This window comes from Contarinia nasturtii, unplaced genomic scaffold (genome assembly GCF_009176525.2).
Source record: "Contarinia nasturtii isolate CC-2019 unplaced genomic scaffold, AAFC_CNas_1.1 Cnas_scaffold_187, whole genome shotgun sequence".
NCBI lineage: Eukaryota > Metazoa > Arthropoda > Insecta > Diptera > Cecidomyiidae > Contarinia > Contarinia nasturtii.
Genome location: NW_022197544.1, coordinates 7,974,914 through 8,001,011, shown reverse-complemented (window position 1 = coordinate 8,001,011; position 26,098 = coordinate 7,974,914). Strand labels below are relative to the sequence as shown.

At 34.7% G+C, this 26,098-nt stretch overlaps 2 protein-coding genes across 4 annotated transcripts in view; both read right to left on the bottom strand.

The window, feature by feature from the left end:
• The window catches only part of LOC116351856 (IQ motif and SEC7 domain-containing protein 1), a 71,161-nt gene extending 59,432 nt beyond the window's left edge, over positions 1-11,729 (bottom strand). For all 3 annotated transcript variants that reach the window (XM_031784004.1, XM_031784017.1, XM_031784011.1), the window contains exon 1: positions 11,249-11,729. In XM_031784004.1, coding sequence (XP_031639864.1) covers positions 11,249-11,598 — 350 coding nt within the window. In that variant the 5' untranslated portion in view covers positions 11,599-11,729. The remainder of the gene's footprint in view (positions 1-11,248) is intronic.
• Positions 11,730-19,836: 8,107 nt separating this feature from the next.
• Positions 19,837-21,071, bottom strand: LOC116351935 (galectin-7-like). The gene is made up of 4 exons (XM_031784095.1): positions 20,819-21,071; positions 20,281-20,574; positions 20,079-20,199; positions 19,837-20,007 (listed from the first exon to the last, which is right to left on the bottom strand). The coding sequence occupies exons 1-4, from the start codon at positions 20,990-20,992 to the stop codon at positions 19,991-19,993; spliced, it is 606 nt and encodes a 201-aa protein (XP_031639955.1). The 5' UTR covers positions 20,993-21,071; the 3' UTR covers positions 19,837-19,990.
• Positions 21,072-26,098: the final 5,027 nt, after the last annotated feature.

Below are 26,098 nucleotides of genomic sequence, written 5' to 3'. Positions count from 1 at the left end.
TTCATGTCAACGACAGCAACTTTCAGCTTGAAGAGATGAAATTCATGGGAGCATTACACTCGATTCGCAATAGATTCTCTCACTCACTGACAAAAGTAAAAATAGAACAAGCGAATGAAATGAAAAATCGTAATCATCATCACAGAAATTATGATCACAACAATACGACGAAGTGAAGAAGGAGAATCAAGGAGGATGGAGGAGGCTATTCTCTTTTTTCTCTTCTGCTTCTTTTTGTGCTGATTTTTTTTCACTCTTTCTCTATGTGTCTTGCTTTCGATCTCTCTCTCTCTCTCTCTTTTTATTTCTCTTTCGGTCGTACGACATGTTTAGAACCTGAGCGAAGCACTGATTCGGAACATAAAGTTTGATTTTGCATATGTTTGACAACAGTGCATGTTCATCTCACGAGAACTGCACCGGTTGACGCGTGGAAATATTCCGTTTTCTCATCAAGTTAAGAGAGAGAGAGAGAGAGAGAAAGAGAGAGAGAGAAATGTAGTAGTAGAACTAAAACACACATACGGCAAGTGCATCTAATGATGTTGTCTTGTGATGTATGCATTTTGTCGACCCCCATACCCAACAGATGATATTTTCATTCGAATCAATTCATAGAAACAAACGTAAGCGAGCAAAAAGTGTAACAACGAAAAGAATTCTACACTTTCATGTCTGTTCACAGCCATCTTTCAGATTTGTTGGATTATTATTTAGATGGTTTTTACATTTTTGACCTCTTTTGGCTGATTGTGATGTTGATGAGTGCTTACGAACCACGTTTACACGTATAAATTTCTGTCATATCTTTTCATATTGGCAAGATGAGGCATTACATATATGAGAAATACATATGAAGACAGAAAGAAAGAGAGAGAAAGAAATGTGTGAAGCTTTTTGCAGAATCATTTCATTTTCAAGTTCTCTATAGATTGAGAGGTGTACAATCATTGCTCTTCAGTTTCACTGTCTCTCTCTCGAGTGCTAAAACGTTTGAAATCTTTTCGATTTGGAACAATGTGTAAAATTAAAAAAAAAAAACCTTCATCACGTACACGAAGCGTACACAAAGTCTCAATTCACGCGCCACAGTGCGAATAACGTTGAAAAAGTGAGGAAGTAAGCGTAAGCGCACATTTACACGCTCATAACATTGACGACGGCTTTCAAAACGGGAACAATGAACTTCGAATCTTTCGAAACAGTCATAAAAATTTGCATTCGCTTCAACGCGATGCACACGTTAAACCGAGAGCGCGAACGCGCACTCATTCGGAGCCCACATGGTGTGAGTGAGAAGAGAAGAGAATTGCTTTTCCATTTAACTGGCAATGCGAAAACATTTTTCGCAACGACTATGTAATAAGCTCATCAAAAAGTGAATGAGCGTATTATAGAGATAGAGAAGCGAACCATCATCGTTCCATATGTCATCAGGGTCGTGTATGTACACGGTTGTCCATTTCATAAACAGGAACATCAATATGACATGTACTTTGCATATGTAATTATTATATTACATAAAACTGCACTGAAAATCCCATGCGCATAGCGAATAGTAAATATTGTCGTGACTTTCTTTCAACCATCATCCCGACAAAATCGCTTTAAATTTTGTGCACTTTACCGTAGTTTTTCGCCAAGTACATGGATTTCCTTTCTCTTCTTTATTCTCGTTTTTTTTTCAGCAATTGAAGTTTTTGAAGAACTTCATCAGACTTTTTATCATCATTTGTCAAATGTGTCATTATTGCTGCTGTACTCGTTGAACATCATCGACAGCAGCCGAAAAGATATCTCATCGCAACTATTTAATGAATTCTACGTCTACGTGATACGTTCGCATCTTCGATCAGAATTGAAAACATGTTTTTTTTTCTTCTTCAAACAACTTTTCGAGACAGTCTGAATCTCAGCCGCCAATTCACGTCAAATACTCTCACTCATTAGAAAATGATCAAGAAATATAGTATGTGAAGCGAATGTGGTTTGGATAGCGAGAAAAGAACGATAGAACCACCGATAAAAGAGGAAATGAAAGACAAAAAGAAAATCGTTCGAATTTGTGTTATCTCATCGTTTTTCAGAATATCAGCATGACATAGTCGATGATTATGGAAAGTTTCGGAAGCATATCAACATTTGAACATCATTTCATAATGGTATAACGGAAAACTATGTATTTTTTTCGTTTTCTCTTTTATTCTTAAGTACTTTTTTGTTATCTTTTATGTGTGTTCTTTTTCATTTTCTTCGATTTATCTAAATTGCGTCAAATCGTTAGTCGATTCGTTGCGCGCGCGGACACCAAAAAGGTGAATTAATTGAATGGAACGTGCAGATGCGTTTCGTCACATGATCATTTGAAAGTTCCAGCATTCAATTTTTGTGAAATGTGTTTGGTTTGGTTGGATCGTGTCCAACCACCCACTTGACTTGAGTGACGAGAGAGAGAAAAAAATTAGTCGAAAAATGACTTCTATTCAGTTTCCTTTCCATCTGACCTACATGATTAATTTCGGCTGTTTCTTTTACAACCATTAACCCAATATCATTTGAGTGTCTTCTCGGTCTACTCAAAAATTCAATAGGTTCACCAAATAGAATAAAATTAATGAGATGAAACACAAAACAAATGAAAGATCATGAGTTTTTTCTCGAAAACAAAGCAAAAATGAAAGCGAATGGCGCATAGAGTTTGTTCATTTGTTTGCAAAATACGGAGGCTTTTGACTTGATTTTCATATTATTTAGTCGAAAGAGAGACGTAGAGAGAGATAGAAAAAAGAAAGAAGCGATAAGTGACTTTCGGTTGATAAATCCAGTTCAAAATGAGTGAGCTCTCCCCGTTGAATTGCTAATTTGCGAATAAATAAAGAAACACTCATCTCCATTCAATCCATTGTGGGACAATTTTTTTTGATGAAATGTAAACGAGATGTGGCCGAGCACAATTCGGTCACAAACAAAAAAGTCAAAATCTCAAATGTAAATGTGACGTCGATTCCATTCAGTGAAAAACATTGACGCTATCATGTCATTTGTGCACATCGGCTCCATTCATTTGTGTGCTATTCGTGTATATTTTTCCGTCATTTTTTTTCTTTCAGTTTGAGTACTTTGTTTCGTCTCTACAATGTGATCTACTTTTTATTATTCCGCACCACATTTTGTTACACACTCATCATTCAATTATGAAGCGATGAAAGGTTGTTATTTATGGCAACGGCTCAAAAAAACACCCGAACGAACGCGCGATTCCAATGGAAATGGATGGTCACAACGAATAAAAATGCAATGCACGACAGTAATCAACACTAATTAATAAACGACTAAGCTCAAGTGCGAATGGACGAGAGTACACGGTGAGAGTGGAGCAGAGTGTGAATTAACCGACCGAATGAGTCAGTGCAGTTGTCAGGAATATGATGATGATGACACACAAGGAGAGATAGAGAAATAGAGAGTAGAATGATGACCATATGCTTCTTATTGTAAACAGAAGTGCTATTGTTGTACCAGCGACCGACAGAAATATATTTATATACAAAGTATTCGATTCGCAGTAGATTGTTATATGTGTGTTTTTTTCGTTGTGTCATTTCATCAAATAACAAAGCATATGTGTCGCGCATTCAATTTGTAGTCTTAAAGAAGCACTTGATACTTGAAACGATCACATCTTACATAATACACGGGTAATAATATGGTGTTTACATTTAATACGATTTTATTGTTATAGTTTGTGATGGTCGCGCAATCATAACAAAGTCACCGTTGTACCAAACCAAACAAACGGTAGCTAACACTCCGTGTGGATGAACTACGCGACTGTTTTGTTAAATGAAAATGTTCTGTGTACCATACACATTGTTCAATGTTCAGGTTTATGTATCAATCGGTGATTTTCACACGCACAATATAAATTCACATCTGGGAAAAAAGAGTACTGATGTTTGCTGGATATTGTGATGCGTGTATGTGACGCCGAAAAATGAAAATAATACACTCCGCACAGCATACAAACGCAATGTATATATCGTATTTCCCAAGAATGAAACGAACAAAAAAAGATTTTGAATTGAAACGCACAGCGAAGAAATAAAATGGAAGAGAATTGAAATAATAAAATGTTTGCCATAGAAAATCAGAATAACAGAATAAAAGAGAGTAATTATCAGCGAACTACATACTGTTTTGCTTACAAAGTCAGCGCATTGTTTGCTTTTTCTCTCTCTCTCTCTCTCTCTGTTTCTCTTTCTCTCTGTCGTTTTCTTTTTGCATCAGTCCCTAGTCTCTTCTTTTACTTTTTTTTCTACATACAAATTCTGTTCAATTTGACATGCATTTGCTGTGTTTGAGCGTTGCTTTTGTTCGCTGTCATACACATGTTTGTTTCAGAGTTTGCGATGTGAATTGCGATGAGATGAGGTGTATGTACTAAATTCCATACATATATACGCCAATTTTTTTTCAAACCATTTCAAGAAATTGATGTGCATTGCTATATTCCTCGTTCTGATGCCATTCGGAAAATGGGACAACTTTTACATACGTTTTCAGCATATATTTAATACCGCGCCATTCCATTTCATTACTGACAGAGCAACGGGCAACCCGTCTCAATGGAATCATTTTCTCTACTACAATGTGCGCGGAGGCACGCGAACATTAAAGATTATCCAGATTCCTTAATTACAAGCATTATGGATCCATTCGTGTGAAGGCTCCAACTTCAATTATCATGATTATTATCGTCTATTATTCAAATTCGATCTGATTTAATCAGTGTAGATCCCGTTTTAAAGATTCCCTCTCTGTCTACTGTTACCGCGTTTTCTTTGCATTCCATTTTTTTTTATTTTTTTCTTCTCTCTCTTTCTACCTATATTTCTCTCTCGCTCTCTCTCTCTTTCTCTCTTCCCTGCTTCATTTGTTGTTTAAGAAGAAAAAAACGTATACAGAGAGAGAACAGAGCTCATATGATGTGCGAGCGATTTGGTTGGATGAATGCACTTTACCACAATGAATGCAATTAAATTGAGGAGTGTGCTCGCGTTAGCTGCAAGTAATTTGTTTCATTGATATGAAACCAATATATGTGTCATCGAAAAATTAAATTTAAAATATGCTATTCAATATGCTGTTTTTCAATTTCATCAGCAACTTTTACGTGTAAATGCATTTTTTTTCAATGAAAAATAGTTCAAGTGTCTCTAATGAATAAATTTCCCATCATCGTCGATAGGCGATAAATTTGCTTCAATAATTGTGAAAACAAACGAAGTTCGTGGAAGCAATTACAGTTGATTGGCCATTTTTAAATGGAATGTATAAATAAATGTTGAAAAAAATATCAAATGCCATTTTCAACTATGGACGATTGTCCGACATAAATGGACTAATTTACGAACTTGAGCTACAAATGATTTTTCAAAAGCCAACTCACTGTAGTACCTGCATTCAATGGCAACACACTCCATTTTTTTCGACTCGAAGTGATGGTAAATTAACTAAAAAGACGCTGGGGAGACACATACACAGAGAGAGAGAGAGAGAGAGAGAGAGAGAGAGAATGTGGCTGGCGTGCACCAACTTCGTTTTCAAATGTGTAATTGAAATAAATTCTTATTTGATTTCGTTTTAATTGAACTAATATTTATAGCAAAACGAATTTTACATACATGAATTTCGTGTGTTTGCTGTTTTGTTTTAATATTCACTTGTGAGCACAAAGATTGAGCTCATGAGAGCAAGTGACACACACGAATAAGCACATCATTGAAACATGAATGGAAATTGTAGCACACTGTACACACAAAAGGCACCGTGTATTCACGAGTAAAATTCTAAATACAGAGATATGATTACATGATTCGCGTAAATCGTGTTATATAACCTAAAGAAACGCGATCAATCTTACTTGCTGTTAGAGACGGAGAGAGAGAGAAAATAAGAAATGAAACTAAAGCGCAATGAGGACCGAAAAATAATTCACGCACAATTATAATGACAATAAAATGGTTTCATTTTATATTACAGTTTAGTTCTTCAATTTTACGGCCAGTTAGTCGTTTTTGTTAAACGGTCATAATGGTCCTTGAATTAAATACGCGGCCCATTGGCTCTTGTTAAAAACAATTTTTAAATTCAACCATTAGCCAACTGAAATATAAATCAAATGTAATGAGAAAAGAGAGAGAGATAGAGAGAGTGCGAGAGATAGGGCAGAGCGACAAAAAAGATGAATGACGCGATGAGCTAGGAAATTACAAAAATGATTATCACAGTTGCGCCCAGTTCGTCCAACTGGCGCATCGTACAAATAGTCATGATATAAAAAAAACCGTACACCATATAAAAGTGACACCCAAATGAAAAACAATTACATGAAATAATCGCAGCGCGACCATATGGTTTTGTCATTAGTCAGAATCAGCCACAGTTATACAGAAAAATCGTAGAAAGTAAGTGCGTGTGCACTTTATGCTGTGAACGAAAAAACATCACACATTGAAACGAATACTCGTTCACACGAAACGTGTTCGTCCATTGATTCATCGAGTCATTGGTATATATTTTTAATGAGCTTAAAACTTTATATGCGGCTCCAAGTGGCCAACTGTGCATGTGCATGTGTTGTTTTGAGAAATGGATAGCATGGCAAAAGGGCAATATTCGATAAAGAATGCTTTTTATTGGATTAGTATATTGAACCAAGTGTCATAAATCATCTTGGAATCAGTGGCACATTTGAGCATAGAATTCACAACGACTGAACGAGAGAATGCACAACAAATTGGACAAATCACAACGTTGGGTCAACGTTTATGTTTTCAAATGCATTTCGAATATATTTGTCCGGCAAATTTTCTTATCTTACACACATATACTGCAGTGCTACTGTTCATTGTAAATTCATTTATTTAAATTGTGATTAGACATTTTCATCGTGTGCTGCATTATGGTTTACGTGCATGTTTTATATAATTCACTATCATCATCAATTTTGACTTCACACCACATTTAATCGATGCTTTTGATAAAACAGTTTTCACACCATAATCGCTTTGTTTTGTTACCATTTCTAATACTGTAAACGTTGGATAGTAAAATCATCTGTTTACGGATTCATACTTTGTACTCCCATGTTTATATGACTAATATGTGTTTTTCTTCGTTTGAAACAAAGTTCATATTCGATACAACAAAATGCAGGCAAGCAAACATTTTCGACCGAAGAGTCTTTTGTGTTTATGGGTGTGTGTGTGTAATGCATCTTGAAAGATTTAGTGACTGACTCTCTACAGTACATAGTTCACATTGCTAATCAAATAATGTCTGGCTAAAAAAAGTCCAATGCACTTTGAAGCCGTAAGGTCGTAAAACATTTTAAAATAATCATCGATCTTGTGATTGCATTTTGATGCAAATGCACCACCCCAATGACGTGTTTTTCGACAAAGTTTTTTTTGTTCAAAGTCGATATGCTTATCAATCTATAAAAAATAATAATATCTATGTAGCCATGAGCGATGTATGCGCAATTTATTCCATCGTATTTTTTCATCTCGAATTTCATGGGAGGGGATTTTTCTTGCAAATTTTAATTGAAATCGATTACACACAAATTACAATTTTTTGATAAGAACCAACAACGCCCGTCACACACATACACAAAAGTCCGATACAGATTTGCTGAACGACCTAAAAGTGACACAGAGAAGAGAGCAAGCCAACGAAACGAACAACAACTGTAATTCGAATACTTACAAAACGTGTAATTACCGATTCAAAAGAGAACATGATTAAATATCTAAACTATGTACAATGTACATAATTAATTCAACACAACAGCCGAGAGAGAGAGAGGGAGATAGAGGGAAAGAGAGACGTCTCTGGTACTGTACCGTGCTGTGCCTTGTACAAAAGAACATGTCATACGGACACAAATCATGAAAATGTCACGCAAACGTAACAGAACAATAAATTGCAGAAAAAAAGAGAGCAGAACCGTATGAAAAATAAAATAATAATAATGGAATCCGAGTCGAGTTAACACAATCAAACCGACACATCGCCCAGAAAAAAAAATGTCGCGCTTGTGACAGTGAAATAAAAAAAAATCTGATTTTCTGTTGGAATTTTGAACGAATGATATTGAAAAATGTGAATGGGAAAAGCACATTTCGGCGCAATTTTAATTTGGTCGGCAATTGAATTGATTTAATTGAATCATGTTTCATGGAGTTGCATCATCGGATTTATTTATCGACACTACACACTGGAGACACTATCTCATTTTCTCTCTTCCGTTATAAATATGTAGGTACCCTGCCCAACTAGCTATTGCGCTGTGTTTATTTTCAATTATACGATGAGAGCGAAAAAAAACCGCACCGAAACGAGTGAAAGAAGAATTTTCATATATGAAATCTCCATTGTGTCAATTTTTATTTTTGTGTCATTTGTCTGCATGAGAGATTATTTTCTAGTTGCCTAGTGTGTGTACTTTTTGTGTGTGTGTGTGTCTAATTTTAGGACTGGACTATTTTGATCGGAATTCTCCATTCGGTTTGAAGTTTCAATATCGTCGTTGCTGTAATTATTATTCATCACATTTGATATTAGTCACTAGGTGCTTTTTTTATTATCTTGTGCGCGCGCATAACAACGACCAGCACAAAATGAGCAACGACCGAATAAGAGAAAAAAAGGGAGAGAAAATGGTTGAAAGCAACGACTCGCGCAATTTTAGCAGCAATTTGTATTACAAATAATATAATATAGAACAGTTAGTTCAAAGTGGACACGCTGTTTTTTTTTCTTCTTCTTCTTCGCTGTTTCGCAAGTATTTTTTTTTTCTAATTGATGTAATTTGTGCCGTCAGGGTCAAATTAGTGCGTCAATTTGGTGCGTTAGTTTGATGAAATCGAAAATTCATTAATGCGATTTATACACTGATTTTTATATCGAATATGGATTAACGCAATGGCGTGTATGGCAAAAAGATTTGTTTAATTACGAAGCAAGACCGTGTATATAAAGTACATATCAACGTGTATGGTATTTTCTATTTTGACACAAATCATCTTTGTATCTCTATCGTCGTCGTCTTCAACCATTTTACTCTCCATTTTCCAATAACGTGATGGTCTTTGTTTATTTTGGATGCGGTTGCCTGCTTCTCTTGTCTAATTTTAGTGTCGACCCACACGCGCTCATTTACTTGTCAAAAAATTGTTTCTTACTTAAATAACCCAACTATGTACAATGCAATGTGAAATATTGCATTTCGTTTAATGACAAACAAAAACGATAACGACGGAAACGTGCACGATTCGATATTGGTTCAAAATTCCGTAATTTCATATCGATGCCAAGCCATTCGGTGGTATTTGGTAAGGGATAACTAGCACGTCTGCTGTGGCAAATGATTGAAATGTTTGCAATTGGGGTGAAGAAATGAAAAATAAAAAGTTTTCAATAGCATGCAGAACCAGTTAACCAGTCGACCAGGGTGCGATTGTTTTAACTCATTTTATTATTATTTTTTCTTCTGTTTCTCATTTGCAATGTGTTCGGGCTTGTTTAAACAGACACCCCACAAGCTATTTGTTGAGCGTCGATATGGAACCGTTATTAAAACCATTTATGCCTGACGAGCCACACCAAAAAGCAACATAAATACGCGTATGGCACGCAGAAATTGTTCTACTTTTTAATTCAGACATTTTTTCATTTAACAAACCGAAATAATATGCAGACTGTACCGTCATCGACCAGAAGAGAAACAAAAAATAAATTTGAGGAAATTCCCATTAAAATACATTTTTTTCTCTGGTGCTTTTGTCTTTTCATATTATTTTCTTCGGCATTTTTGTTTGAGCATATTTTTGGAGTTGGTTCCGGAGCGGCATCATGTGTGTGGCTGAAATTACACTTAATGATTTAGTGGAGTGTAATGCGTTTCCATGATCAAATTTCAAAAGGATGTGTGTTCTGTTCGTCATCGTTTTCAAGAGCGTTGCAAAAGACAGACGCTCAGTTTTAACGGTACCGAACAAAAATGAGAGGCTAAAATGAACACAAATCCGACATCACATACAAAAAGTGAGAGATTTACGCACATATAACAAAACCAACCCACATGCACCGTTGATTATGCCTTTAGGTCTCTCACTCACTCACTGTGTCTATATCTATCTGTTTTCTTGGATTTTTACTTCTTCATCTTGTATATTGTTTCTTCCGACATTGCACAATGCACACAACAATGCACACATGACTCGCAAGAAACACAAACAGATAACATTGACAATAAGTGTGTGTGTGTGTGTGTGTCGTAACTAGAAACGAAAAAGGCGTTTTTGTTCTCTTATTCAGTCCCCACACCAATCTAGACCCCGAACTTATCTCTCTCGCTCTCTCTGTTGGAATTTCATTTCATTTTGAAATGGATCATTTACATTCAGATGATGTATATCCATATTGTGTAGAATGACATTTATTTCGATTAGACAATGCCCCACCCGATTCGAATAATACCGACTTTTGTTTATTTATATCGAATTGAATGAAAACAGATTTGTTTGATAAGATATGCTATTTCATTGCATTTTCGACAAAAGACTGCTCATATTATTTGCGTATCGTACATTGTTTTATGATGAATGTATTTAACCAATTTAAGATAAAATACAAAATGTAATTTTCGTATTTAAAGAGTGCAGCCATTGTAAAACTCTTCCTCATTCTTGCCGGGAAAAGGAAGAAGCAGCAAATGTTCACTCCATTCGGTGAAAGAAAAGATGGAAAAAAGAGAGAAATGAATGCAATACTGTGCTAATTAGAGCATTTGCTTCCTATTTTCAAGTAAAATCAATTTCTCTCTTCAACATTACACAAATAATATTTAGCTTGAGCTTGTAATTCACTTTGTAATTTGGTGCTAGTGTTAGCAAAATGTGAAATAATTACAATTGCAAACTGAATGACTCACATTTGTTTGTATCATTTGATATTCGCTGTAGAAATTGAGTAGTGTTTTTTATATCAAATCCAAATAATTGGATCTTATTCGGAATTTTCTTTTTCGCATAAAAGAAAACAAAATCAGAAACGGAAAGTTGAACACAACAAATGATCAATTTGTTGTTTTTTTAGTAAAACCGATGATTATTTTGCGTACGAAAGAATATAGATGCAATGAAAAGGTGAATGTAAAAAAAGAAGTAAAATGACTCACCTGTCTTCCGGTAATCTCTTTAGTTCGGCCATATCCAATTCGAGCCGTAGATTGGCTACCTCGCACAGTAAACGATCCCGATCGGCGTTTATCTCTTTGACTTTTTCGCGTAGCCAATAATTCTCGCTGGCTATTTCGTCGATCAAATGATTTGCGTTGGTATTGTTATTGTTATTGTTGACAACAGTTGCGGGTGCTATAATCGAACCAACCGTTGGACCAACTGTTTGCAGTGGCAAAACTGATGCAGATGCTGGCAATGGTGCAGCCACTATTGTATTCAGGACATGCATTGAATTTGTAGACGATGTCACTGCTGTGTCCATACTATTATTTGCGTTGTGTATCATTCTTATGCAATAATTCGTTCGAATAGCTTGTTTCTCTTCACTATTTCATTCATTTAATTATTTTATTTACGGTTATTTTTTTCTTTCTCTATTGATTTTTGTGTTTTAATTAAATTCTTTTTCTCTCGATGCTATTCTCGACCAACAAAAAAAAAACAACGAAGAACGAAACAAAAAAACACCAACAAATTTTCACAATCCCACAGAGAATTTCATTTCGAAAATACACATTCTCATTCAATTCAATTGGCCTTGTTGTGCTTCGCCACCAAGTCGATGTCTTCTTCTTCTTTTTTTTTTCTTTCTCAACGTGGTCTTTTTTGCTCTGCTAGTTTTTCGCTAGATTTTTGCTTTCAAGCTCTATTTTATTGTGTTTTGCTTGTTGAATTACGCTTCTGCCAATTGATTTAATGTACTGTATGTGTGTTTTGGTGTATGTTCAATTTTCACTAGTACGGTCACGGTTCAGCTAATACATATAAAAAAAATTATGCTATCGTTAGCGAAAGCACGTCAAAATTCAAACATCAATTATTCTAATTGATTTAACTAAAGCGCACATATATATAAACAATAATTGCAATTTTCTGAAAGTTTCTGAGCAATTTATCGGATTTTCTTTTTTAATTCTTCTCGCACTATTTTAGATCGGATTGTTATTTATGTACTCTTTTTTTTGTTTAATTTTCTCCGTCTCTATCTCATTCTTTTTCATTGCTTTAGATTCTTCCACTTTAAAGTTATGCACACCACACGCACTTTTACTTTTCTCGAATTGACTTGCGATTTATGCTGTTTGTCCGATTAATTATGACCACGATGATGCCGTTTTCGATTATGATTAATGTTCGAATGAAATGGATCTTAACATCATTAATCGTCTTCGTCAATCGTCAGTCAATAAATGCAGCACGCGGCACAAAAGCATAGAAAATCGTCTTATAAAATATTGTTGTGCACTTAAAATTAAAAAAATAATAACTCAACGAATTCAAAGAATGAACAAATAAACAAAACGGTGTATCGCTTCAGAATTGAACAGCTGCTTTTTGCTTATTTATTCTGGTCTCATACAAAGTCTATATTTTCCTTTTTTTAGTATATTATTTGTTTCTTCTCGTCACTATCTTCTTCTAGTTGTGTTATTTTTTTTTTTGTTATTATTATCGTTCTGGTGAATGTGTGTATCTTATTTTGAGAGACAATCGCCTTTCTCGTTTCTCTCTCTCTCTTTCTCTTTCTCTCGATTGTTCCTGTCTGTGTATCTGTTTTGGATTGCGCCTTTGTTCTTTTTGCGCTTCGACTCCTCACAATGCGTTGACAGATTAAATGTCTTGGGTTCAAGTTTTTGATACGGAACCGTCTTTAATTTTCGGTGCGGTCAAAAAGAGCGATTCATTGTTGATTGAATTGTGAATTGTGGCTCTTCGTTGATATCGCTTTTTTTCTATTGTAACTTTTTTTTTCTTTTCTGTTATTGTTATTGTTGGCTGTGGTCTTCGTTTTTATTTCTGTATAAAGATGCGTGTATATTAGAGAGCGAGGCGCAGTCGAAAAATGTATGTAACTACCCCAAAAAATGTAATAGTGTCACACATGGAAACACAACTGTTCACTACAAGCCGAGTATGTGTCGTGTTAGTCACTCGCATAAAAGGAAAATCATGTTTTTTTTCTCTCGTCTTCTGCAACTCTCTACTTCTTCTACATTTCTTCGCTTTCGGTACGGCGGTTTTTTTTATTTCGCTCACATCAATGTCTCGCTGAATAAATTCGCAGCACACGCACAGACACTGGAACTAGTTTGACAATAGAGAGAGACAGAATCGCATAATATCAAACGAAAAAAAACATGAAGAAAAACGCTGAATGACAATCGTCGAGCACAAGAGAGACAGACGAACCGTGTGGCGCCTATAAGAAGATGTCGTGTATGCTTAGAATATTCGCAATAAATTTGATTAGATTTTTCAATCAAATTTACGGTTTGATTTGTTTATGCATCCGGATATAAATTAATTAATAATAATACAATATGGTTAAAATCGCATCGTTCGAATCACATCCACAGACCAGTGCCAAAATTCGTGATTTTTTTTTGTGTATGTTTAATTTAATCGAATATCGAGAGCGAGAGCGAAAACTGAAACCAAACACACCAACGCACCAAATGAACTGCTGCGATTTAGATATATATATATGTATATACGGTATAGAAATCGTCGTCGTGTATTTTATGTTTAAAAAAAAATGGCAATGGGGCGAGAGTGTGTTTTATATTGCGTGTGTGTGTTTGTGTTATATGCCGTGCAACGTCGTGTCATCGAGACACTCTATCGAAGGCTGACTGCTTGACTGGCTTGTTTCACGATTTATATATATTGGAGAGAAAATGTTCACACCGAAAATGCCGAAATTCAAAGTTCACTCTCAGTATTTGTGTTCCAAAGTACAAGAATCGCTTAGTCGGTAATTTTTATCCATCCATCGTGTGTATTGCAATAGAATCCTTCAATAATAATCAACAGCGAAACAGGGAAAAAATCGATAAGCTGTGTACTTGTCGCTTCTGTTGCTAGTTTATGTATGTATACCTTGCGTTTGATGTACTTTGTTCTTCTGTGTTTGTTTTTACTTTTGTACACAAATTTTTTTTCTCGTTCCGTTTCAATTGTTAATGCTTCTTGTTGCTGATTACATTTCGTACGTTTGTCACTTCGATGAAGAAAAACTGAGTAAATACGCGCACATACAAACATACGAGATTCCTTGTTATCTAAAACTGTCGAGCATTTTTTCAATTATAGTTTGCACATTTCTCCATTTCTAATTCAATTAATTTTGAACTTTTACTCTCATTTTCATACTAATTACGCATGTAAATTGATGGTGGGCTGATTCGATTTGAAACAAGAATTGTTGCACTCAACGACGGCACAGAGGTATGAGGAGTAAATTTGCCTTTAAAAATACGACTCCTCCAGCAATAGCACTGCACTTATTGACAGACCAATGAATTTTTGTTTCATTGAATTATACAGTTGCACTGCTACCGTTATGCATGCAATACCGTTTATTCGATGCACACGCGTTTTATGTTTTTGTTTGTTGTTTTTCGCAGTGATTTTTTTTTTGTTGTTGTTTGTTTCTGCACACCACTTTTATTTCGTGTAACTGTTTTCACACCGTTCCGTTATCATCAAATTACGAACAATCGTTCGCGCGACCGCTTCAGCGAATATTTATAACAATTATTAATTGCTATAAACACAAACCGAAATTACAAAAAAAAACAATAGTTCGCGAGGTATATGCACAAAATGACACTTCCGATTACGCGATTTTTTTTTTTTGCAACCAAACTAATATAAGCAAACGAATGTATCGAATCAATTTTGAAAAATTCAAACAATATTTAGCAACGAATCGACTGTTTTTACGTTAGTTTTTTTTATTCACTCTCGATTCGATTATTGTAATGGTTTTTTTCTGCTTCTTTCTTTAAACGTTTTTAACACCGTTTATTGGTTTTGTTTGTATATGCTTCGAATCAGATATTCTCCGTATAGCTGCGTCCGACACGAAGTGGCCATATTGAATTTGATTCAATAACTGAACGTTGCTACGACTCGGATGCGTCTTCAAAGTGCTGTTCAACGTTGATTCTCTCGTTTACACTCGTTTCACTCTCTTATTGTATGTACGCGCGCGTGTATATTTGCCGGTGTATGGGTGCGAACACATGTTTGTGTAAATATGGTTTGTGTGTATTTTCGGGTGCATTTGTGTGAACAACCGAACGGTGTGTGTGTGTGTGTGTGTGTGAGTGTATGTGCACACATCATTTGCTTTATCACTGTCTCGTTTTATCCTGTCATATGGTATGGCATATGTGTATGTGTATGTATTACATTTCATAGATGTGTCGTCGATTTGCAAAAGCAGAACAAAACCGATCTTAATGTAGATGTATTGAGTGTCGTGCCTACACCGTTTACAGTTCGAGTGTCATGCGTTTTAGTCTTTAGTGCGCGCATTTTAGCATACATTAACAAATTTAGCATCCACTCTCATTCACATCGATATGGTAACAGAGCATCGACATTGTCGTTGCCATCGGCAGCAACAGAAATGCCAGCCACTTTGCCAATATTTTGTTCAGCAGAAATGTCAAAGCGCGTGAACGTATGAGTGTGTATGTGTGTGTTCATGAGAGTGTAGCCAATATGATTTTGTCCAAGTTCTCATACAATGTTCATTGTTTCGTGCCATAACATCACACACGTACCAAATCGTAATCGATTATTGTATTGTACGATATGCGTGTGTGGCATGGAGACCGCCAAGTTCAAAAACATATTGCCAAACCGAAAAAAAAGAAAATTTATTCATATCGCACCATTTGCAAATACTTGAAAATCCAATTAATTTTTCGATTTTTTTCAATCGCTTCGTTACCGTTTGAGAATGAAGACCAAACATACCATGTACACGGTAAACAAACACGGATCCAATGTAACGTTGGCTACTGGTTTTAAAGTATATTTAACACCATCGTGTTCAATTCCGTTTAACACATTTGCTCTTTGTTTTGGTTGATTTTCAATTTCCTTTATCGCTCATCTCTGAACGTTTCGATTCTATCTCGTTTTGCTTGCGGTATTGGTTTTGCTACTACCTCCAACATAGCACACACTGCTGCTGCTGCTGCATGCTAGCAAAACAAACGAGAAAAAAAACAGTGCTTAAATCGTGTTTGTCTGTTTTTCTTTCTCATTCTCTATTCACTTTATGATGGTTTTTTTTCCCGTATGTCATATTATCACCCATCGTCTGTTGAACTTCTTCCCATTTTACCTGTGTACGCTCAATACCATTTGGTTTGAGCTCTTCTCATGCTCTTGTGTGCATATTCTTCTTCACCGGAAAACAATTCAGATCAATTATCTTAAAGCAACATGATATATAATCAAACCAAATGGTATTGGTGCTATTCTTAGCGATAATTTCTCGTTTGCTCAAAAGAAATTCAATTTAATAAAATACACAAAGAAAAAACAAAGAAATTGATTCGTTAACATTTCGAACATTTTATTATTCATAAAAAAGTGGCTCCGAATTATTTCTGTGTTTAAGTTTTTCATCCATTCATATTTTCCGTAAGTTGGTTGATATAGGCCACTATAAATGATCGATTCTGTACTAACTGTGTTTTATGCACTATTTTGCTCTTCCCCTTCCATTTCTTCAAGCATTTCACTTCCTCGTCATTCCTTTAAACATTTCATTTCAAATCATTTAAAGAATGCTATTCTTAGCAATAGTAGTCAATCTTGTCATTACAATTGCATGTGGCGCATACAATGCCTATATTCTAAATTTGCAAACACAGAAGTTTGACAGTAATCGAAAAATTCAAAACTATTATTTGAATTGTCAAAGTTCTATCTAAATGTGTGTGCACATGAAAAATATAGGCATTATGACACAATCCATGAGAGCAAAGTCTACTGCGCACTATCATAGTGAAAATATCAGCTCTGTCCATCGTCTCATTAATGTTAAGATTCAGAAATATAGTTTTAATTCAAATCACAAGTCAATCAATTAAAGATTTTAACATTTTACATCGCTTGAAATTTCAACGTCAAGAGTAATAATTTAATTAGTGATTGTTGGACAATTTTCATTACAGTTGAAGATCCTACAATCAAACCGTTGTACTTAATTGTTATTGCGGATATTTCACATAGTTTTTAATTCTCTATATAGTATTTATCGCCACACGGCTTCAAGCTACGAAAATTCAACCATGCTCTTCTGAGAAAAATGTTGAACAAAAAATAGTGTTCCTTATTAAATGTAATCTACCCACATTTGTGCGGTTCAACAACTTCAGTTTGAGCAAAACATGTATTATTGAAATTTGAGTATGCGATTAGATTCTAATCATCATTGGAATTAACTGAAGAACTCAGTATTCATAGAAAATAATGCAATAGCATACTAAAAAATGAAACATTTCACTTTTGATTTACCAAAATCGTGCTAATGTATGCATAAAATATGTGGTAATATGAAATTGAAGTTTACATTTTGGTGCTCCGTGTCTACAAGGAACAGAGAAAGAAATGTCCGTATTGTTTAATTATTGACGTATACAAATTCCATTTAACATTGAAATTTGTTGATTTTTCATCTCAATGCGACGTTGTTTATGACATTGTGCATTTTGTACAAATTATTGTCGCCGTTTGTGAAAAACTGTGCCAGCCTCCAGCTGAACTATGAATCATGATGTTCGCACACATTTATCAAGTTCACTTGAAAATATTTGGTTTGCTATATGAAGGGTAAAATGATTTAAAGTCTGTGCCAAAAATGCCGACCTTAATCTCGATTGCCAATGGAAGATTTGTCTTCATTTAATTTGTTTTCTTTGTACTTGTCCATAACACAAACACTGTGATTCAAAATCGGTGTTGGTCCTCATTTCATTTTTGGTTGGAGCCAGTTTTGCCGAGCCTGTGCTCCAACAACGATGCGATCCCATACCATCCGTACATAATTGTGAGCACGAGATTTGCCATCAATGCGGACTCGTTTGGCTTTCATGTAATCACATTTCTTCTTTTTTTTTCAAGCGCACGAAATAAAAGGAACGACGACATTCATTATTCATACAGATAGAAGTGCTGTGTACAGTGTATGATGCAAACTAATGCACAGTGACTGCACGCTGCTAACAACGAGGCAACAAGAATTAATTTTTCGATTTTTATTGTGATTCAATGCGTACGATATTTGACTGCGTTTTATTACTTCGTAATACATTGGGTAATGTAAGGAAAACGAAGCGAAAAAAAAGAGAATGACGATTCTTAGACAATGCACCCTTCGTTAAACGCGTCTTTCCCTTCATCGGTTTGTCTTCAATTGCTTTGGCATACACACATACACAACAAAAAAATGACATCAAACTTGCTAGAAGGTCATGATATATTTCTGCAGCGATTTTTTCCCTATTTTCAAAAAAGCAACAACAATATTTATAAAATATAAATATGTATATAGATCATGGCGGAATATTACATGACGTTGTTCAACATATTGAATAGTGGAATAGAATACTTTGTTTGTTAACAACCAGAATTTTTGCTTGGAATTCATCTCTTTTCGATGTTTACAGCCAACACAAGATGATGTTTTTTTTCTTTGCTCTTTTCATTCGAACAACATTCATGGCATTCCTTTGTTATCACAAATAAAAAGGGGAGTGAACCTAGCCCTCTCTGAAAAATATGATCGTTTTACTTGCGAATAACGAATAACTTTGTCTTGTTTTCAATTTCATCTATGCTTTTTTCACTTTTGGCTACAATTACTACGCAGTGATGAGCTACTAATGAGATAATTGGAAATTCATGACATGATAAATGATCATCGCGTGATTCTTACATTCAGCAAGCTTGTTCAACCAAATTCAGAGAGAAGCTATAGTTCAAGCTACTGCAACTGAAGGGTTATATTGAAGCTGAAAGCTGTGGTCAAACATCAATATGGAATGGAATTTATTCTGAATAGGAGTTTTTCAGTCGTATTTTTCATCGGAGTTTAAGTATCTTAAGTAGATTTCGATGAAGGATCATTCAGTGGAGCGTATCTTTAGTAGAAGTCAATATGAAAACACATGACAGCGCCATCTTTGTGTTCAAGTAGAAAATAAGTTTCGTGGTAAATACGAAAAGAAGACGGAAGTTAAAACATCGGATATGCATGGAAATCAAATTTATCACATCGAAAAAAATGCTTTAAATACAATAGATAATTACGTTAATTTTAATTCGAATGAAATGGTTTGATAATTCTCAGAATTCATTGTTATGCATTGATTATTATTCATTGTTTTTGCTTTACTTTTTTTCAATTGATAAGGTACACGTTCATTATTCAGTGTCACATTGAGAAGCTCTCAGTGAGTACTTCCAATTTGGAAGTTTCAAATCGATGTATTTCGGTTGAAGTGTATTTTGATCGGAAAATATTTGTTGATTTTGTGATTCCAAATTGTTGATTTTGTGTTGCAAAATCAATTTTGTGTTTACTTTACACATTTTTTCATTAGTTTCAAATTCGTGTCATCAAGCAATATATTTTTTGGTATGATTTATTCTTAGCATGAGACAGAACTTCTATCGTAGAAGGATGAGCCGGAATTGAAAAACAAATTCAAGTTCATATGTTTAAGCATTTTTTTTTGTATTTTTTTAATCTTTTGAATAATAGCAGATAACAGTTTTTTATTAAACCTATGAGCATTCGTATATTTAGAACTCAAGCGCGTGATGTTTGGTGACGTGATTTGATAAAAAATATGTGCTTCAGTTGATTCTTATTCCGGTTGTTTTGCTGTAAAAATGGTAGTATTAATTGTAATTAAAATGCTGACAATATATGACATCTCTGTCTCATTTACTTACGATGGTTAATTTGAATTTCGACACTATAAATTTTAGCATCACCTTCGATGTGCAAATATTTTGCGGATTCCAATGGAAGACGATGCACAAAGTCACAGAATTGACTGTCGTTTATGTCAACCTTTTTATTTCAAATTGAAAAATATATGTGATTCATGAATAAACGTAATTTGAAAAATGCAAATATCAAAAACTGATATACCTCGAAAGTGTCCCGTTTAATCAAAATAACCATTTTAAATTCGTCACCGCTTTGAAATGGAATTCCATCATTACTTTCTTCTGCACCCCATAATCTATTTTTCAAGAGGTTTCGAACAATGACATTTTCGTTAATACGAACGGACATATGGAATATTATGTCATGCTCATTCCTATTGCTAGAATCAGATAAGCTAATCTCAAAGTTATTTATGTATGGACGAAGCATTTGACCAAATATTTCAATCTTGCTTCCAACACTAAGTTTTCCTGGAATTAAATACAGTGGACGTTCCTGCCAGTATTTAAGTCCAATCAAAATTGAGAAATAATAATTAGAAATTTTGGTTATATTTTTCAATAAATTTACACATAAAAATTGGCAAAATTGTGAGACTACAATTTACATGAGATAATTCTTTAGCGAATTTCAATAAATCTCATATAATTTCTATGAAAATTTCAATTATACTTGATAAGAAGAAGATTTTCGGACACTCATTTGAATTTCACTATTGATATTTTTCGATTACACTTACCGGATTCTTAATGAGCAATGATATTATTTCCGTGGTAGTTTCCGTGTAATTTCCCGTGGTAGTTTCCGTGATAGTTTGCGTGGTAGTTTCCGTACTATTTTCCGTGGTTTGTGCATTTATTTGAATAAAAACAAAACACAAAAAATAAAGTTTCAACATTTTTTTATTTTTCATCTTTTCTTGTAACAAAGCAGTAAAGTGGAATAAATAGGACTGATTTCATTAACTGTCACCGAAAGAATTTCTTATCTGCAATTATACCGACTAAACGAAATTTTGGCATATCAACATTCTAATGAAATCAATTCTTGTGAGAATATATAGCTTTAGACATAAGATTGAGATATTTTATCAGCTCAGGCTGCTATGTTGTTATTTTGTTTTTAAGAATTTTTATAACCATAACAATTACTTCTGATGTTGTTGCTACATTTCGGCGCCTGAAGTCAGTTGCCTGAGCTGATTCGTCTAGCTGAAAATATCTCAATAAAATGTCTGATAAGCTTGTTCAGTGGTCTTTCGCTGATAAGCGCCAGTTCAAAGAATACTCATTAAATCGGACTGTAAATTTCAGTTCACTTTATTTTATGAAAATGAAACACTTATCGAGAATTTTATTTCTTACCAGTAATAGTACCATGGTGTAACTCGCCGATTTAGATGGGCATATGTCCATTGGATAGAATGTGCGGAGAAAATGAGTTTGTGAAAATTGGGGGTGCGGAGTCGGGGTATTAAGGGCAGGGGGGCACCCCCCATTATCAAAACTTCATCGGATCAAAAAATAATGTACTACAAAGTTGTTCAGAATGACGAGAGAAATTTTTTATGACCCCTGCCCTCCAAGGGGGGTTGGGGGTCATAACTCCTTCACCCATGATTTTTTTGACTCGAAACCTCGAAATTTGGAATCAGCGTGCCAAAATACCCTAGAAATGATGTTTGTCTCGTACCCATTCACCCCAGGTCTCCCAACAATTTAGTGCCTCCCCCATTGGGGTCAAATGATAAAAAGTCGATTTTTCACTTTTTGGGTGCGGAATTTTGCACTCAAATGTATGGCCCACAATAACTAATTTTATACGCACATTTCATTCAGGCCATTGGGCATCCCCTCCCCCCACCCCCAAGGGGGGTCCCCCTACAAAATTTTCAAATATACCCCGAAATGAGGTCCAAACCCCATCAAACCTCAAATATAATTATATATTTGGATTCCTCACAAAAAACTACTCATATACTATGTATAGTCGTTGACAAAACAATGTTCCAAAAATACATACAAAAATACAAACACTAAAGCAGCATTTTCTGTAGCTTATTTGTATGTTGATGTTTCTTTTCATTTGTATTAGTTCATCTAATTGCGTATATACAAATTATGAATTCCATGAGTTTCAAGTTATCCATTTTTTTTTCTTTCATCTTTTTTTCTTATTTTTTTTTATTTCATAGTTTTTTTGCATTGCTCCATTTTTTATGAGTGGAAGAAACAAGAAAAAAAAATATTTATCTTTCATTTGCTTTGAAACTAGACATATTAAATCTTATTAACATTTTATGGCGAAATGTCTTGTTTTTGAAGCAAATGAACGATGAATCATTTTTTTTCTTGATTCTTCCATTCATAAAAAATAGAGCAATGCAAAAAAACTATGAAATAAAAAAAAAAGAAAAAAAGATGAAAAAAAAAAATTGTTTTCACACGGAATCGAACCTGAGACTTTCAGTGTCATGCACCGTAAGCGTAACCACTGAACCAATGCAATGCTTAAAATTTTGAGGCACCAAATGGATAACTTGAAACTCATGGAATTCATAATTTGTATATACGCAATTAGATGAACTAATACAAATGAGAAATAAAACGTGTTTTTGTGCATAACAATTCATTTCGAATAATCAGAACACAAATACAGCCATAGCATATAGATTATAGCGATTATAGAACGCAGCGTGTATTACAGTGTAATATACATCTGTGATTTTCATAGTAGGAACATTGTTTTGTCAACGACTATACATTGTAATTTCCCCAAAGTAACCCCTGTACCTGAAATTTGGGTCCAAATTTTAAAAAATCATGTCAATGCTTTTTTCACCCTTTATAACTGAAATGGGTATATATGTTTCTTCCCACAAAAGTTACTTCTAGCCATGTATAATTAATTGGCATATAACTTTGGTTGCCCATTTCCTCCTAATTTTGCCCCCGGGTATCGAAGGCCAAAAATCATCATATGACTTCTGGTTTCATCACATCAGATGCATTTTTAACACAGAAGGGGTGACATGCGAGCAACAATTCATCATTGTGAAATGTTCAGAACACTCCAGCAATTCAAATGATATCATAATTGGGTCCGCCCTCCATTCATATGGGGTAGGAAAGGGTTATAAAGTGGAAAAAATGCTAAAAATCACAAAAAACTGACACCACAACTTGATTCATCATGAAAAATACGTATATTCGCCGTACATTGTAAATTGCCCCTGCCCTCTGTTGTACCTTGAAATCGGGTCTGATTGTGGAAAAAACACTTATTCTCGCTACAAAAGCACTAGATCTAAATATAATATCTAAATATGTTTATTCTTCCGCTTGTAAGGCCAGTGGCGTACCTACAGGGGGAGGGGAGTTGGGGACAAAACCCTCCCATTGAGAATCATCTCACACTAGATTTTACTTAGAATTTACTTTTTCGGTATTTAATAAGTGATTCAGTCATATCAATTGAGCTGTTTCAGCAGATGTTTCAGAAATTCAATTTTAATCAAAGTATTTATGTAAAGCGTAAGCATTTCATTATACAATTTATCTGATAATAAATTAAAAGTACCAGAAAAATACAGATCAAGAAATGAGTCACGAGGTATTTTGGTACAAACATCAGTTCGTTTCAGCGATATAAAGAAAAGAAATTCAATTTGAAAACGATGAAATTTTTTTTAATATGATATCGATTGAAATAAACAAGTAACCAGAGAATAAAATATCGATCGCATTAAACGAATATTTTTTTTTGCAGAGTCAGATTTGAGTCCGCAATTATATTTTGTATATTTAATACATTGTTTTGTCTTTTTATATTATATACGCATTGAACATACAAAATTAGTCCTTGTTCAACTTCCATCGAGTATTGAAAGAAATATTGGAAGTATAAATATATAATGTCGCATTTTTTTCAAAATTTGAACGTTTATTGAGAAAAAGGTTGTACAATAGTGTTATTCAAAGTATTGCCCATCACTAGCCACTACTTTTTCCCATCTTTCTGGTAGCATACGGATTCCGTGTCGGAAGAACTGTTCATCTTTTGATGCGATGAATGAATCGACCCAATTTTTGACTTCTTCAGAAGAAGTAAATCGTGTATCAGCCAGGTTGTCCTGCATCGATCGAAACAAGTGATAATCAGAAGGAGCAATGTCTGGGCTATACGGCGGGTGGGGTAGCACATCCCATCGAAGTGTTTCCAAGTATGTCTTCACGACATTTGCAACATGTGGCCGAGCATTGTCATGTTGAAGTATAACTTTGTCGTGTCTTTGCTCATATTCTGGCCGTTTTTCGCGCAATACTCGGCTCAAACGCTTCAATTGTAATCGGTAGCGTGGCCCATCAATGGTTTCATTCGGTTTCAGCAGCTCATAGTACACCACACCTCGTTGATCCCACCAAATACACAGCATTACCTTAAATCCGTGGATATCTTGCTTTGATGTCGATGGTGCTGGTTGGCCGCGCTTCACATATGCTTTTTTTTGCTTTGGGTTATCGTAATGAATCCACTTTTCATCACCAGTGACAATACGATGCAAAAATCCCTTTCTTTTCTGTCTTTGAAGCAGCTGTTCGCAGGTGAAATATCGTCTTTCCACGTCTCTTGGCTTCAGTTCATGTGGTACCCAATTTCCATGCTTTTGAATGAATCCTGCTGCTTTCAAACGTTGTGAAATGGCTGCTTGAGTGACTCCCAATGATTTTGCAAGTTCTTCTTGAGTTTGACACGGATCTTCATCGAGTAATGCCTCCAATTCTTCATCTTCGAACTTTTTTTTCTCTTCCGGCACGCTCCTTGTCTTCGACATTAAAATCACCATTTCTGAAGCGTGCAAACCAACGCTGACACATTCTTAAGTCTATAGCATAGTCAGGATAAGCTTCAGTGAGTAAACGATGTGCTTCAGATGCGTTTTTCTTCAAATGGAAAAAGTAAATTAACACTTCCCGCAAATGATCTTTTGATACCACGAATGTCGACATTTTCACCGTAATAAAAAAATTTTGTGTGTAAACTTGTGTTCATTGTGACAGATGGTTTTTAATAGATTTTTTGACGCTCTTTAAGATACAATAGCTGTCAATGTCAAAACAATGGTACATATAATTGATGTGAAGTTAGATACGAATGCGACATTATATATTTATACTTCCAATAATATAAAGTCGCATTTTTCTAAAATTCAATAAATCATTTTGAAATTCAGTATTGACTTTTTTCAAATGCGAAAATGTCTGAAAATTATCGAATCTCTCGGTGGGAACACGAAATTCGAGAAATCGATGAAAAAATTTGGACATTGGAAAGAGTGCTGGCAATCCTTAACTACCCTATGTGGTAAGGAATATACTCAATAGAGTGGTTCGATTTTGACATTTTTTCAAGCATCAAAAATCGTACCCCTATAACCTCTGTAGAAAGGTCATAGAAACATGACTATAAACTCGAATTCGAAAAAAAATGATTTTTGGTGATGCGCGGCTCCAGGCGGTTTCTTAAAAAAAATCAAATTTTTATGAATTTTTATGAATTTTGAGCACTTTGAAAATTCAACAAAAAATGGTCCCGATTTTTGATGCTTGAAAAAATGTCAAAATCGAACCACTCTAATACTCAATGAATATATTTGAAGACGTAATGAATTGGTCCAAAACATCTTGACAACCGTCTATAATCATTAGCACCAAAATTTCATTCACCGAGGATTAAGAATTGTAAGTTAAGTTTTGAAACAAAAAAATCAACATGTTTGTTCGAAAATGACTGACTCAGTGTTGTTTATTTTTTCTAACTTTTCAGTCCTTGAACCACTTATTCAACGATGAACAACCAGACGGCTGCGAAGATGACTGTTCTCTGCAAAAATTATTAAACATTCTTATGAATTAATGTATCGAATAGCATAGAAAAATATCGGCAATCATAAGCTAATCATCTGTTCAGAAAAATGCTGAAATGTTTGAAAGATGGACCCATTTTAATTTCCATCAAT